This window comes from Capricornis sumatraensis, chromosome 1 (assembly GCF_032405125.1).
Source record: "Capricornis sumatraensis isolate serow.1 chromosome 1, serow.2, whole genome shotgun sequence".
Classification (NCBI taxonomy): domain Eukaryota; kingdom Metazoa; phylum Chordata; class Mammalia; order Artiodactyla; family Bovidae; genus Capricornis; species Capricornis sumatraensis.
Window position 1 is genome coordinate 108,419,442 of NC_091069.1, and position 16,018 is coordinate 108,435,459.

Genomic DNA, 16,018 nt, shown 5'->3' on the forward strand with positions numbered 1-16,018 from the left:
AAATGGCTAAATACTGTAATATATATATACACATACACATTTATATATAAACTCTTAATAAGAACCATAATCACCAGGATTCACTAAGCATCCTCCCCATGTTCCACTGAAGTTAAATAGTTATAGTCACTTATCTTCCCAGGAAAATCTTTTGGAATTATACAGTATTTATAGGGCTTTACCACACTGGAAAATTTTTTTCACGTAAATGTCTCCTTATGTTTTTTTCTAACTCTGTTAAATGCTTAATGTTGATGAAATTACTAAATTACGATGTGTATTAGAATTTCTAAGTCAGTCAGTTCAGCCCTCTTACCATGGTTTATACTCAGCTATTAACTAGATTCAAGTCAGTTATTAATGTCAGTTAACCTTTCCCTCTTGGCATGTGCAGTAAGTAGCCTGATTTGCAAATCAGCAACTGAACTACTCAACTGGCTTCACTAAAACTTGTCCAAATAAGCTTATCCGTCTCTCCTTCACTGGTAATGGCATACCCTGCCTCAGTTGTTGAACCTCATGTAAGTATCAGTGACTGTAAGTTGCACTGGCTAGTTATGTCCAGTGTCACTGCATAGAACGTGCTCTCTTTTCCAAATGCCACAGGTCAAAAACAAAACAAAAAAAAAAACAATGTCTCCTGTGAATAGCTTAGGGGAAAAAAATACTACCAAAGTTTCTGATTTGGGTTCTGTTCACTTTTAACTTTATAAACAGAATTTGTTTATTTGTATTATCAGAAGTGTTTACTGGATGATGATGATATAGGGGAACCTGTAGGTGAAGAGTACAGGTCTCTCTGGATCCACATATCCCAAAATAGCAAGGATAGGAACTGGGGAAGAATCCCTACACTGTACGGGTATATCTAGTCCAGTCCTTGGACAAATGTCTGGTTTTTGGAAACCAAGGGCAAGAGGTGATGACTAGTCTACTGTATCATTTAAAACTCCCACCCCCCTAGTAAGTCTCCACCCTCCCAGATCCCCCAAGCGTGATTTTGCACAACAAGTTAAATAAAAGTAAACTGTTTATTAAAAGATACAGCAAAGGTACAGATACAGAGATACATACAAAGATACAGATATATATATATATATTTACATATATATACAGTCTCGCTGTTTTCATGTGCACTGTATTTAGCAGCACATTATTTAATCAGGCGGCATTTTAATGGGGCTGTTTTGACACTTGGCATTATTACTGCGTCATTTTGACAAGATACAACTATAGCCTCCTGGAAATTTCAAGGTGTGAATTCCACTTCTCCAACTTTTAATAGTAGCAAAAAGGGGAAGGAGAAGGGAAATGGAGTACCAAGGCTGAGCATTAGGTTAAACACAAGAATTCCAAAGGGCCAAGGTAGCACACAGAAGGGGAAAATGATTAAAATTAAAGGCTATCTGACAAACAACCCAGAGAAATATAGTAAGAAACCATTATTTAAAGGGCAACAGGCTATGTATCCGAGATGCTCACATCAGCCTACAGGGACCTTTTCCAAACCAGTTCTTGTGTTGAACCTGAGGATCTGCCTCTCTCTGCTCAAATCCCTCCACCCAATAAATTTGCTACCACCAAAATCTAGAGCTATAGAGCCTTGAAGCAAAACGGGAAGCTAAATAGTTGTACCTTGGGCTACCTTCCCACAAGTGCAAGGAGGGCCCAATGTTGGGTAGGGATGTGATAACACTGTTCTCTGCAATTCGATGCTTTTCACTTTGTGGCTTGGTTCCACAAAGTGAATTGCATCGAGTTACTGTCAAATGAGAAGCTGCGGGTTGTTTCATCTGTCGTCTAACCCGGCCCTGCCGTTTAACCCGGCCCTAAGAAGAGTGAAACAGAATCCAAATCAGATATAAAATAACAATAAAATGCAGATTCAGGTATATAAAAAGAAAAATACATAATAGTCCTCTTACTTACCTCAGAGGGCAAATTGCTGCTGAAAACATTATCATCATCTTTGTTTTCTTCACCGTTTTTCTCTACAGGGACCCACTCTCCATAAACACTATCTGCTTCTTTTTTCCGATGTTGAGATCCAGATGATACAGGGAATTCTTTTGTTAATGTTACCTGGCTTTTTGGTGGAGTTGGCTTTGCTGCAGCAATCTAAAAACACAATGTTTTTCTTAATTCAAGAATGTTTTTCTTAATTCAAAACTCAATAGATTTTCAACATAATCAGAAAATGACTATTTCTCACAGTATTTCACCTAAATTAAAAACTAAATATTATTTCAGTTTTACTTAAATAGTTCTACAAGTTGTATTGTTTCACCAGTTCAAAAACATTAATACTCACATTCAGATTGAAAAAAATGGGTTTGGGTTCACTGAGTTTAAAGGGATGATGATAAAAAGGAGGTTCTTCTTCCTCTTCATCCGAAACATGCGGCTTATTCACTATTACATCATCATCTTCTTTACTCTGTGCAATCTGTTTGCATTTCTTAAAAAGTAAAAACAAACAAAAGATAAATCTTACACTTTATGTAGAATAAAATGTAATTTCTTAAATTCAAAACCACATAAAATCAACTTGCAAAAGTAAAACAAGATTAATGATAGATTATAGCTGGGTAACTTAGCTCACTACTTATTTAAACACACTCTAGCTGGTCAGTCAGTTAACAACATTTATTGAGCACCTACTATGTGCAGAGCACTGTACTGGGCACTGTCCAGGGAATACAAAAAAATAAAGTAAAAGACATGGTCCCTGCTCTCAAGGAGCTTACAATCTAGTTCAAAAGACGGAATACATACACATGAGATAATTGAGGAACGCTTTTACAGAGCAACACAGTTTAACAAGTGCAAACTGATATAATACAAACTGAGTACATAAGTGCTCAAAGAACAAAAGCTTAAGAGAGAACAGAATCAGGCAGAATCTGATAATCAAGGAATATTCCTTGAAAGTTCTAAGCCAGATTTTCATAGTTAAGAAAAAAGATTAGCAGGGAAAGGAAAAGAAAGTCACTCTATAGTCAGGTAGTGGTAAAGAGGTGAGAGAAAACTTATTAAAAGGGATAAGAGGGCTGAAGATGAGGCTTATATAGGGAAATCACTAAGTGTTCATAAGGTTTTAGATAAGGAGCTTGGATTTGATAAGCAAGCAATAGAAGCCTTCACTAGGTCCTTAAGCATAAAAAAAGGTCGTAGTTCATATTGTAGTAAATCTAAGGAAAGAGATTAAGAAACTATGCAATCCCCAAACGTATGGCTAAATAAAATTTGAAACACTTGCAACTGGGCTAGATAATAGCATGTCTTTCCATAAATGTTTTATAGGTTGAGTATCTAAAGGAAAAGAACTCAAGGACGGAATATAAGGCATGATGGAGAGGGTGCAATGAGGTCTGACACATAAAGCAAAGTCAATTCCTCCTTGAGAAGCAAAGGAACAGACTCCCATTACCTGGCTTTATAAAAAGGTCAGAGTAAATTTGGGTGGACTTGTTTCTATACAAGCAGTAGAATTTATCATATCCCTTATCAATTGAAAATATTTTAACAGGATAAAAAGCTCATTTAGCCAAAAACACAGAGTATACCAAGCTTGTAACCAAGGGGAACAGAATATATTGACAGTGGCAGGCTGGCATAAGGCTAGCCAATAACAAGTTTCAATATCTGAAACAGTGTGGTATTTCTGGATCCTAGCAGCAATGTTCAGCGTCCTCCCAAAAAAAAAAAAAAAAAAAACCCAAACAAATTTTAATAAAACAAAGCCAGAAGACAAAAAAAAAGCCTCAACTGAAAAGATCAAATTCTTAAAAACAAAAATAATTGTGTTTAAAATACATATGTTACTGCCAAAACCCGAACCGCAGGAAGAACTGATAATGGCCGGCCATTATCACCAATGGCTGGTACCAAACAGCCAAAACCCGAAATGTTGATGCGAAAGAAGTTCCTTTCAGGCAATGGCCAGCTATTCTCATTAATTTCCAAGCTCCGGTGGCAAAAGATCATTTCTGAAGATTGTCTGTGTCTTTGCGTATATGCAGTACACTCGTGGCGATCAGTGAACACGTCGTGAATGGAAACGAAACTGTAGGCGAGCTTCTGCGTGTTGCTCACTCAACACCTCCTCCATTCAAACGAACCGTCCCACTCCTCAGTCAGTTTGGCTTCTAAAACTGGAAAGCAAAAGTAATGGGAAGTAACTTAGCTAGCGGAGCTTAGCCATCCCGGATAATGGCCTGCTTAACAGAGCTTCTGCCGCTGCCACGTCTGTATTTCGGGTTTTGGCCACTCGGTGCCAGCCATTATCAGTTCAGCCCACAATTCAGGTTTTTGGCACGCTCCAGAGTCAACATCACTGGAGTAATCCATTTAAGAATGAAAACAAATTCTGTCTAGCTTACCTCAGTTAGTTCTTCTATAGTAGCTCCTCCTGACTTTTTAGCAACTTTCTCTTCTATTGTAGGTGGAGGTGCAGGCTTTAGGTTTGGTGGTAAAGGAACACCAGCCTTAGCACACATGGCAGCTGCATTAGCTTTGGCTATTTCAAGTAACTGAGCCTTATCTGCAAGAGGAAAAATACAAAAAGCAGTTTTCCTGAAAGGCTATATATTTTATATTATCTAATGCTTTACATGCTAAAAAAATTAAAGGCATCAATTTTCTGCCCAAACTTACAGCTGTGATGAAATCATTCTTTGGCTCAAAGATTTAAAGAAATAAAGAAAATGCCCCATATTTAAAAATGAATTAAGTCCATATTTAGCTTCCCACTCAAACAATATACAAAACAGCTAAACTACACAACTATAATAATCACCCTGCTATACACGCTAAGTCACACACCTGCCAAAGCCTACTTTATTTTCCAAAACTATGGTGCCCCTTAAATTACTCTCCTTCTAAATCTCTTAATAACATTTTAAATCACTCTGAGCCCAATTTCAAAACTGCCACCATTTCAAAGTAACAAGTCTTAAGTCAGAATTTAACATTCCTCTCCATTGTGCTTCCGAAGTACCTAATCTGTACCAATAACTACAGCAATCATCACATTCTGCTTTTAAACAGTTTCACTACTTGGTAAAACAGACATACATGCATTTTATCTGTGTCTCTTGTACTAGCTCGTAATCTTTGTTTTTTAATAAAAAAGAACTAAAAAACCATCTGTTAGACTGAATTATTCTTCCCTAGGGTTCTGTCTAGGGCTTTTTCTTTAGACTACTCTGACCTGGAAATGTCCAATCTACTGGCATAATGACAAATCATCCATTATTATTAACAGTAGTCACACATTATCCATCAAATTTTAGTCACCTCTACATACTTAAAAAACCAGGAGATATTAGAACACTACATTTTGTAAAAGACAGACTGAAATCACTAACTCCCCACATGCAAAACTCCCTACTCACTTACATTACCTATTATACCAATCAGAAATATCTTCACAAACATTTAACAATTCTATATGCCATTTAAGACATGGAACTATTTAAAAAAGAAATGTCTGACTGCAGGCTTATTTCCAAGAACCTATGTTGGAATAATTACACTGCTGCTGCTGCTGCTGCTAAGTCACTTCAGTCGTGTCTGACTCTGTGTGACTCCATAGATGGCAGCCCACCCAGGCTCCCCCGTCCCTGGGATTCTCCAGGCAAGAACACTGGAGTGGGTTGCCACTTCCTTCTCCAGTGCATGAAAGTGAAAAGTGAAAGGGAAGTCACTCAGTCGTGTCTGACTCTTCACAATCCCATGGACTGCAGCCTAGCAGGCTCCTCTGTCCATGGGATTTTCCAGGCAAGAGTACTGGAGTGGGGTGCCATTGCCTTCAACAATTAATTGAACTTCTACTTGCCATTTTTAGTTATGGTATATGGTTCAAGCAGAAAGAAAACATTAAAGCATGGAAATACTTTGGTTCTAATATACTCCAAAGCAAATCTTTTAAAGCTAATTATAAATGTACTTATTCCCACATTTTCTAAACAGAAGCTAATTACAAAAACTTATAGAAATATTTATCCTAAACCAATAATCCCCAATATTTCATTAAACTCACAGAAAAAAAATCAGATTCAAATCACTCTTTAATACCATTAAATTTTAAAATGACTCACTCAAATCTGTGAGACGTTTAGGTGATCTGCCTCTTTCTGAAGACCTGGATCGTTTGCGACGGATCGGAGACCTGCTAAACCTTCTTCTCAAGGGTGTTCGTGATCGCCGTAATCTGACTGGTGATATACTGAAGCTTCGTCTTCTTACCACAGATCTTGATCTTCTCCGACGGCTCGGGGTACGGCTCCGTCGACTCGGGGTACGGCTCCGACGGCTCGGGGTACGGCTCCGTCGACTCGGGGTTCGACTCCGTCTGCTAGGGGTGCGGCTCCTTCGGCTTGGGGTGCGGCTTCGTCGGCTCGGGGAAATGCTAAAGCTCCTTCTCCCCCCAGATCTGGATCTTCTCCTACGACTCGGAGTGTGACTCCGGCTCCGACGACTTGGGGTGCGACTTCGAGCTCTACCTGTTTTCCGGTTATCCCTGGAGCTTGATCTTTTTCTTTTTCTTTCCCTGGACTTGGATCTGTGCTTTGGAGATCTTTTGCGCTTCTCTTTCGATACAGATCGCCTTCCTCTAGACTTGGATCTTGACCTGCTGCTCCTCCTCCTGCGTCTTGATCGTGACCGTGAACGTGTCTGAGAGCGATGAGACTTGGACTTAGATGATCTCTTCCTTGCCCTAGAACGAGATTCACTGGTGCGCTTTCGCGATTTGTGTTCAGAAGACTTGGAACGTTTACTTCTCGACCTTAATGAAGAGTCTCTTTTCTTCTCTTTCTCACCTTTGTCACGGTTCTTGTTTTTCTTGCTTTTTTCATGTGTATCCTTAACTTTTACAAAAATTTCATAATCATCTTTTTCCTCTGAAGACGACTCTGAAGCTCTTTCTGGTATACTAATTACAACCGGACTGGCAGCAGATTTATCCCGTTCCACCTCACTCGAAAGTAAAGGTCCTTCAATACCAGCTCTAAGGTTTGTAAGACGTTCCATGTCCTTAGGAAGTAATGGTCTCACTAAATCAGCTTCATTAATATCATCAATGCTGGCAGGAAATCCTGAATCAGAGAGTATCTCTTTAGTAGTGAGACATACTTCTTTATCTTCTCCACTGCTTTCTTTAGGACTGACAGCAGCTGCTAACGTCTGGTCACTCTCCTGTACAGGTAATGATCCTTCTGCATCCTTATTGATAAAACTATTAGATAAATCAGGATGAATGTCTTTAGCAGGCAAAGGTCCCTCTATGTCAGCCTCACTGCCACCACTGGGGCTGGTGGAAATTACCATGTCATGTTCAGTATCTTGAGTAGTTAAAGATACTTCACCATCATATTTACTAACTGAACTGAGCGCAGATGCTGTGCCAAATTCAAGATTCTTACCAGTTCCCACTGCCTCAGACTCAAGGACAAGGGGACCAACAGAAGACAGAGTTCCTCCTAGCTCAGTTTCACCAACGCTAGGACAGGTATCCAATACTGTGCATTGTTTAGTCTCACTGGTAGGCAAAATTGTCTCTTCACCAATTTCACCAACAGCACCAGTGCTGGCAGCAGACACTGTGCTACATTCCATTTCTTGAGCAATTAAGTGATTATTTATGTTAAGGTCTGTATTTATACAATTTTCAGTTTCCTTAGAGCCACTCTTCAGGAGTCCTTCAGCACGTGGCTCCTCATCTGAATGCATGGCTATGTCCTGCAGGCCAATCTCTGAAGCAATATTTTGATCACCAGATAGTAAATTCATTCCTTTTATAGTACTAGACTCTAATATTACTGGTGTAGACTCTACAACTGTCTCAGTTGGTATTACTTGAGTCTGCTCTGAGACAGTGACAGGAGGCTCTGAAATTGTCACAGTGGACTCTTGGACACAACTAGATGGTTCTGAAACAATCACATTAGGTTGAAGGATGGACACCACTGGTTCCAGAATAGGCACAGTAGGCTCCAGGGTAGAAACAACAGCAACAGTAACATGCTCTGGCTCAGACAAGGCCAGGGGCTCTGGGACAGCCTCAGCTGGTGGGTCCGGGACAGCCACAGCTGGAGGGTCCTGGAGAGCCTCAGCCTGTGGCTCTGGGACAGCCACGGTTGATGTCTCTGAAACAATCCCAGCTGGGTGCTCTGGAACAGCCACAGATGGCAGCTCTGTAACAGCCATGGCTGGCAGATCTACAGTGCTCTGTGATGGCTCTCCAACAGGTACTGCTGCCTCCAGCAGAGACACAGATACCTCCGGGGCAGTTTGTCCTGAAGCCCTCATGGAATCGTAAGTTTCTGCTATCTCTGACATAACAGAAGGCTCTGATGTTAACACAGTTGGTTCAGCTGATGTTGTGGGAGTTTCAGACACCATGTAAGTCACTGGTCTCTCTGCAACAATTTCATGCTCTTCTGCTCCAGCAGCAGACTCTACAGGTGCTGACATAACTGAAGACTCTGGCTCTAGTGGTGGTTCTGGAACAGTCACGTCAGCCTCTGATGCCAACACTGACGGCTCTGATGCTGACACTGAATAATTAGCAGTTACTGCCAAAGGCTCCGCAATCTCACTTTGACTCACAGGAGGTTCAGGCAGTGATACAGACTCTTCAGGAGGTAATGCTGGCACCTCAGCAGACCATGTATTTTCAGCTGTTAATGCTGACTGCTCAGTGGCTAACACTGGACCCTCTGGTGGTTCCTCAGGAGGCAATGGTGGTGTCATTGGTGGCTCTTCAGGTGGCAATGGTGGCATTGTTGGAGGCTCTTCAGGAGGCAAAGGTGGCACCATATATGCCTCCGTGTATGTATCAGTATAAGAATCGGTGTAAGAATCAGCTGCCATAGACATCATTGAACGATCAGCAGTATAAGATGACATCATAGATCGGTCAGCTGCAGAGTACGATGACATCATAGACCGGTCAGCAGCAGAGTATGACGACATCATAGACCGGTCAGCACCCATGGACATCATAGATCGGTCAGCCATTGGGGACATCATGGAGCGCTCGTAGGCTGACATCATAGAGCGTTCATAAGCTGACATCATAGAGCGCTCAGCCATAGGGGACATCATAGAGCGCTCGTAGGCTGACATCATAGAGCGCTCATAAGCTGACATCATAGAACGCTCAGCCATAGGGGACATCATAGACCGCTCATAAGACATCATAGAGCGTTCATAAGATGACATCATGGAACGTTCTGCAGCATAGGACATCATCATAGAACGTCTAGATGCTAACATCAGGGGTCTAGGTGCTAACCTATATGGCCTGGGAGCTATTCTATAGGACCTGGGTGCTATCCTATAGGGTCTAGGTGACATCCTATAGGGATCAGGAGTTAGTCTGTAGGGATCATGGCCTAATCTATAGGGGTCCTGCCCTAACCTGTAGGCATCATGACCTAGCCTGTAAGGGTCATGACCTAACCTATACGGATCCTGAGCTAACCTGTAAGGATCCTGAGCTAACCTGTAGGGATCAGGAGATTTTGAACCCAACATAGCAGAATCTTGGGTACTAGATGCTAACATCTGGGCATCCATGGTACCAGACGCTAACATCTGAGCATCCATGGAGCCAGAAGCTAACATCTGAGAGTCCATAGTGCCAGAAGCTAACATCTGGGAGTCCATAGAGCTAGTGGCTAACATCTGGGAGTCCATGGTGCTGGTTGCTAACATCTGCGAGTCCATGGAGCTGGTGGCTAACATCTGGGAGTCCATGGAGCTGGTTGCTAACATCTGGGAGTCCATGGAGCTGGTTGCTAACATCTGGGAGTCCATGGAGCTGGTTGCTAACATCTGAGAGTCCATGGAGCTGGTTGCTAACATCTGAGAGTCCATGGAGCTGGTTGCTAACATCTGGGAGTCCATGGAGCTGGTTGCTAACATCTGGGAGTCCATGGAGCTGGTTGCTAACATCTGGGAATCCATGGTGCTAGAGGCTAACATCTGGGAGTCCATGGTGTTGGATGCTAGCATTTGAGAGTCCATGGTGTTGGACGCTAGCATTTGGGAGTCCATGGTGTTGGATGCTAACATATGGGTCTCCATGGTGTTAGAAGCTAACATATGGGATTCTTGGGCCATCAAGGGATCCACTCCTACTGTTACAGAAGTCTCCCCCACTAATGTAGTAGGCAGCTCCTGTGCTACCGTATTATAGGATTCCAGCGCTGTCGTCGAGGGCACCTCCAGGGACTGCGACACGGTCATCGTTGACAGCTCCGTTGTCACCACAGACTGAACAGAGATCTCCAGCGCCACAGTTGCCACAGGCTGCCCAGGCAACTCTGGCGCCCCAGGTTGCCCTGGCAACTCCAGCACCCCTGTTGCCAAAGGCTGCCCCAGAAGCTCCAGTGCTCCAGCTGCCCCAGACTGCCCCGAGAACTCCAGTGCCCCAGCTGCCATGAGCTGCCCAGGCAACTCCAGTGCCCCAGTTGCCACAGGTTGCCCTGACAACTCCAGTGCCCTAGTTGCCGAAGGCAGCCCTGGCAACTCTGGCATCCCAGTCACCGAAGGCTGCCCTGACAACTCCAGCGCTGTCGTTGCCACCGGCTGTCCTGGCAACTCCAGCACCATTGCTGCCTCAGGCTGCCCCAGCAACCCTGTTGCCGTTGTCACCTCTGGCTGCCCAGGATGTTCCACCGCTGTCATTCCCACAGGCTGCTCCAATTCTGTCGTCGTCACAGGTTGTTCGGTCAACTCCATTGCTACTGTTACCACAGGCTGCCCTGGCAACTCTACTGCTGTTGTCACTGCAGGCAGCCCTGGCAACTCCTGTGCCATCACAGGTGGCTCTGGTACCTCCTGTGGTGGCTCCAACCCCATGGATGGTGCTGGAAGCCCTGACAATTCCTGTGACAACTGTGGCACTGATGTCACAGAGGGCCCCGCCAACTCAGGCACTGCTGTCGCAGGGGGCCCTAGCAACTCAGGCACTGGGGTAGAAAGGGGCCCTGGCAACTCTGGCGCCGGGGCAGCAGAGGGCCCAGGTAACTCCAGTACTGGAGTCACAGGGGGCCCCTGCAACTCCGGCATGGAGGTCGCAGGTGGCCCCGGCAACTCCATCACTGAGGCCACCGACGACTCCTGCAGCTCCAACGCTGTGGTCTTGGGCAGCTCCACCATCTCCTGCGGTCGTGTCATGGATGAATCTGCAATCTCTGATGGTCCTTCTACAGGCTGCTCTGGCAATCTTAGCACTTCAGTTGCTGACGACTCTGGAAAATCCATTGTTGTTGACGTGCTTGGCTCGGGGTGCACCTCTGTAGGTGTCTCTGATGACACAAGAGTTTCTGATAGCTCTAGCACTTTTGCTACTGGAGGCTCTAGCAACATGACCTTTGATGGCTCTGGAGGTGTGCTCTCCAAAGATTTCTGCACAGATTTCATCTGACACTCCACTGACACTGTTACCACTGGCTCAGATGACTTTAGCACTACTGTTGTTGTAGGCACTGGTGCTGTTGCAAAGGAATCCAGAATCTTTGTTGTGGATGGTTCCAGCATTACTGCCACAGACTGCTCTGACTGCACTGAGACTACTGATGTAGATGCTACTGACAGTTCTGTATGTTTTGTAGCTGGCGGCAGAGTTTCTAAGATGTGTGGCTCTGAGACCTCCATCGAAACTACAGGAGGTTCAAGCACAACTGCGGGAGATTCACTGGTGTCATATAGGCCAAATGCTCTTACAGAATGCTCCAGTGCCATCTCTGAAGGTTCAGAATCAAACTTCAAAAAGGAATCCGATTCTATGTTCCCATCGTGATGTGATTTCGGCTGTGACTCGGATTCTTCTGACTGTCTTTTATACTTTTTCTCCTTTTCTTTCTTCTTTTTCTTCTTTTTATTTTTGTGCTTTTTATGCTTCTTCGACTTTTTGGTAGGAATTTCATCAGTAGGATCTGTTTGGACAGACACACATCTACTTTTTCTGGATGCCTCCTTCAAGTCTGAAATTAAGGAAAATTAATTATGTCAAATATTCCCCAAGATAGATTTAGATAAATCATATAAACAATACCTTACATTCCATGTTAAGATACCGTAAGACATCTCCTGTTAAATAATTTTCCATAAACCAGCTATCTGAAGACTGGCACCTTTGCAATACTTCTTCTACAACTAAAGCCAGGGTTAAAAATAAGTTCTTAATTTATTACAAAAGTTCTTAGAATTACATTAAAATGTATTTTTCCTAAGTTCATCTAAAACAATTATTTTCTCCAGCTCTCAATATACAAGTTACTTAAACTACACTTACAGATGAACATCTTTCATATTGTTAACTATCAGAATTCCTAAAAATACATATACTGAATAATTTTTGTGACTATTTCATAACCCCTATTTACTCATGCAAGAAGCAATGTGGCACTGGCTTTAGAACAGACTGTCTGCTTTTGCATACTGAATCAATGCACCACTCAATTGCTGACACTGTCTTTCAGCGGCAGAGGACAAACCGAGTTAAAACATGCCAAGTACAGTGAATAACGCCTGACATCAAGTAAACCCTCAGCAAATGCTAGGGAATGCTTTTATAAAGAATGCAAAGGTCTGAGCAACAAACACAAAACATGGAACCTCAATTCTCACTCATGCTGTATTCTCAGAAAAGTAACACCTCTTCATTACTCTTCTAAAGTTACTAAGAAGTTAACTTACAACCCTTAAGAAATTAAGAACATTTCAATCTGCATATCTAAACCAAAAAATGGCTTATACTTTATTACTAGATGAGATTTACTCTAATACCAGTATAAAATCTGATAAACCTTAGTGATCTCAGAAAAAGATCATCAGAAATCCAGGTCATCAAGATTATGGAAAAAGTAAATCAACACATGACAAGATCTGTTTCAAAGCAAAACCAATCATTTTCTACTAATTGTTTACATTATATACCAAGTCTACATTATACTTCAACAAAAGTTGCTCAAGTCATGAATCTAAGCATGGCCAGTCTAAACTATTTTTTTAAGCCATACTCTGTACTAAAAAAAAAAGAAAATTTTTTTTAATCCATAAAATGTCTCCATTTCCAAAACTAAAAGATGGTTGATAAGTCATTTCTAAGCACCAATTATTTAATCAGTTCCCCAAATGCTCAATATCCAGCAATGCTTCCTCCCCATTTATTGCACCTTTAAAAGTAGATGCAAAAACAAGGTAATCTGTAAGTCTGAGCTTTAAAATAAACCTTTCCAGGGTTTTAAAATCATTACAATTTGGTCCAGACTCCTGTACCTTCCAAAACTTGACATTTACACAATTTTTCAATGAAAATCCATATTCAAAATCCTGGCACTGAGGCGGCACAAGACTGAATCAAATACAGTTATATTCCACTAGTAAAGCAAACAAGTGCAACTGTATTTTCAAAAAATGAACATAAACAAGTCTTCAGTAAATCAGTTAAATTAAAAATTCAACTTACTGACATTTTAGATCTAATGAACATCTTAAATACCCTACAATCAGAAATACTATTATTTAACTATTAACTATTTTTAAAAATTTAGCTTTCAAGACAGGTAATTATCTTCAACTTACCTGGCTTATATCGTAATTCTGTATCTAAGACCCCAGAAAGTACTTCCTCTATCTTCTGAACTATGTCTTCATTTGGTAGGCTCCTGGCAGAGGCAGCTGCATCACCTGCCTGGTTTCCTTCAATAGGTGTGTTTGTTTCACCATTGAGCTGTCCTTCACTCCTTCCACTTGACAAGAAAAGTTATCAAAATTCATTAATAATTTTACCATGACATATAAATATTTGTAACAACTTATTAAAAAAACCTCGTATTATTCATACATTTCACCATTTGTATTTAATTTTGGATGATATTCCCCTTTTCCCCATCAACGGTGCTTCCTTAACACTTACAGTTGGCACATTTTTATTTTCATACAATTTCTTAAAGTTTTCGGAAGTGTTAAAGTTAAGAAAATCTTTAAAACAGGTTTCCAAGCTCTTTAAAAAAAAAAATTAATCCCCAACCAGAGTATTTCAGGGAAAAAAAATTGCTAAGATCACAATCACAAAACCAAAGAAAAACACATTACCCTAACATTATGGTAAATGCTATAGTGACAAGCTACACCTATAGATGGATCACAATCACCATCAGCAATATGAAGGAACAAAAATTTAGCCACAGACGTTTAGTCAAAAGTATAACTGGTAGCTTCAGATCAGGTTGAAACTCTTCAGTTACTGAAATGCCACAATATTGAAAAAATACACATATAGTTTTCACCCAGTTACCAAAAACCATGTAAACCAATTCATTTATAGTAACAGTCAATGAATGAATCACTTAACATTTTCAATTTACAGGAACAGAAGAATCTTGACAGGAGATACATTTTTATATATCATTTATTTTTATCATTTGTCACTTGTACTATTTTGTACAAATTTACAAAATTGTTTCGAAAAATGCTTTCACAACAGTATGTGTGACTTACTGTAATTTAAGCTTTAACAAAAAAATTCAGTAGCTTTTCATGTTATTAAAGAATATTTGGTTTTCTAATACAATTAATCATACAATAAATATTACTTAACATTATTAACTATTAATTAGGGTCACATGGTTCTACATTTCTAAACTCATTTATCCCCACAAACTCTGAAATCAGCACTATTGTTCTGATTTTTCAATGAGGAAAATGAGGCCCAAAGAAAACAAAACAAAACAAACCTAGCTGAAGATTACACATTTATTAAGCAGTAAAGCTGGCATTCAAAACAAGAGCTCTTACTCCTAACCATCTATAAATAAAAACTTTAAGCTATTAAAGTTATCAGTCTCCTCACTCAAACCAATATACATAAAAAAATAAATGACAAACACAAAAGAACTACAGCTCACTAAAACAGCAAATAATCTTGATACTGATAATGTATAACGTTACTTGAAAAGCAGCTAAATATTCCTCCAGTAATACACTGCTTTATCTAATTTTCTTTTTAGACTTTCTTCCTGGATTTTCTTTACATTTTTCCTAAGCACTTACACTGTGCTGACCTTACTAAAAAAATCCACGGATTTAAAAATCCGAAAAGTAGGGATAAAAAAAAAAAAAAACAGGCAGTCTATAAGAAAGTAATCATCTTAAAGCTCTCCGGATGTTCATTCAACTACTGAAAAAGGGTGGAAATTTCAAGGCACCTAAATATCAATACAATCCTACAATAAACAGAATTCTATGGAGCCCGGAAAAATGTTCCAAACCATGATAAAAGTTCAAATTTACAGGTTAAAAAAAAAAAAAAAACACGCAAAACAAGATGACCACATTTCACAAAACACGTGCATCTGTATGCAAAGGAAAAAAAGTGAAAGAACATAAAGATCAATAACCATGCGTTTTAAAATTCGTTTCTCTATTTTTTCTAAACCTCCTACAACAATAAAACTTCTAATACAAAACCTAGTTTTTAAAAGGTAGAGAAATAAGACATTACAATTATCAAACACAACTACTGATTGCATGCAACTATTAGAAAGTTTCCAGGAAAATTCTATTCCCTTAGCTCGGGTCGTTTCTCACTATCCTAAAAATAAGTAGCATATTACAAAATTTCAAAAAGCAACTAAATCAATGAACAGATATATTTCCCACTTAAAAAACAATATATACGCAAAGAATTCCAGCAAATCTATATCATTACCCCATAACCTTATGTTAATTGGAGCGTTCAGTTTACAACTGAGTTTCCGGCTATTTTTCAAATTCACCTCACGTCTGATTCTAGCTCTCAACTTTTTAAAACACAACTAACAATGCATTGGAACTCGGAACAAATGTTTACGGTATGCAAAATAAAAATACAAAAAGACAACCACTAAATAACATGACCCACGCTATTTTCCTTTCCGAGTAAGCAACTATTTCTTTGAAAGTCTCTTCCCATTCAAATTGTGTGGAACCAAGGGTAAACTAGTAGCGATGACAAAAA

General features: G+C 40.5%; 1 protein-coding gene across 6 annotated transcripts in view; it reads right to left on the reverse strand.

Moving 5' to 3' along the window:
* Window positions 1-16,018, reverse strand: part of SON (SON DNA and RNA binding protein) — a 30,462-nt gene that overhangs the window by 13,599 nt on the left and 845 nt on the right. For 3 of the 6 annotated variants that reach the window (XM_068976520.1, XM_068976530.1, XM_068976539.1), the window contains exons 2-6: window positions 13,603-13,769; window positions 6,102-11,999; window positions 4,383-4,543; window positions 2,312-2,458; window positions 1,930-2,118 (exon numbers count right to left, since the gene is read on the reverse strand). In XM_068976520.1, the coding sequence (XP_068832621.1) occupies window positions 1,930-2,118; window positions 2,312-2,458; window positions 4,383-4,543; window positions 6,102-11,999; window positions 13,603-13,769 (6,562 nt within the window). Of the gene's footprint in view, window positions 1-1,134; window positions 1,830-1,929; window positions 2,119-2,311; window positions 2,459-2,551; window positions 4,155-4,382; window positions 4,544-6,101; window positions 12,000-13,602; window positions 13,770-16,018 lie in introns of those variants that run through there. The other 3 variants (XM_068976548.1, XM_068976565.1, XM_068976556.1) reach the window with 3 other exon arrangements.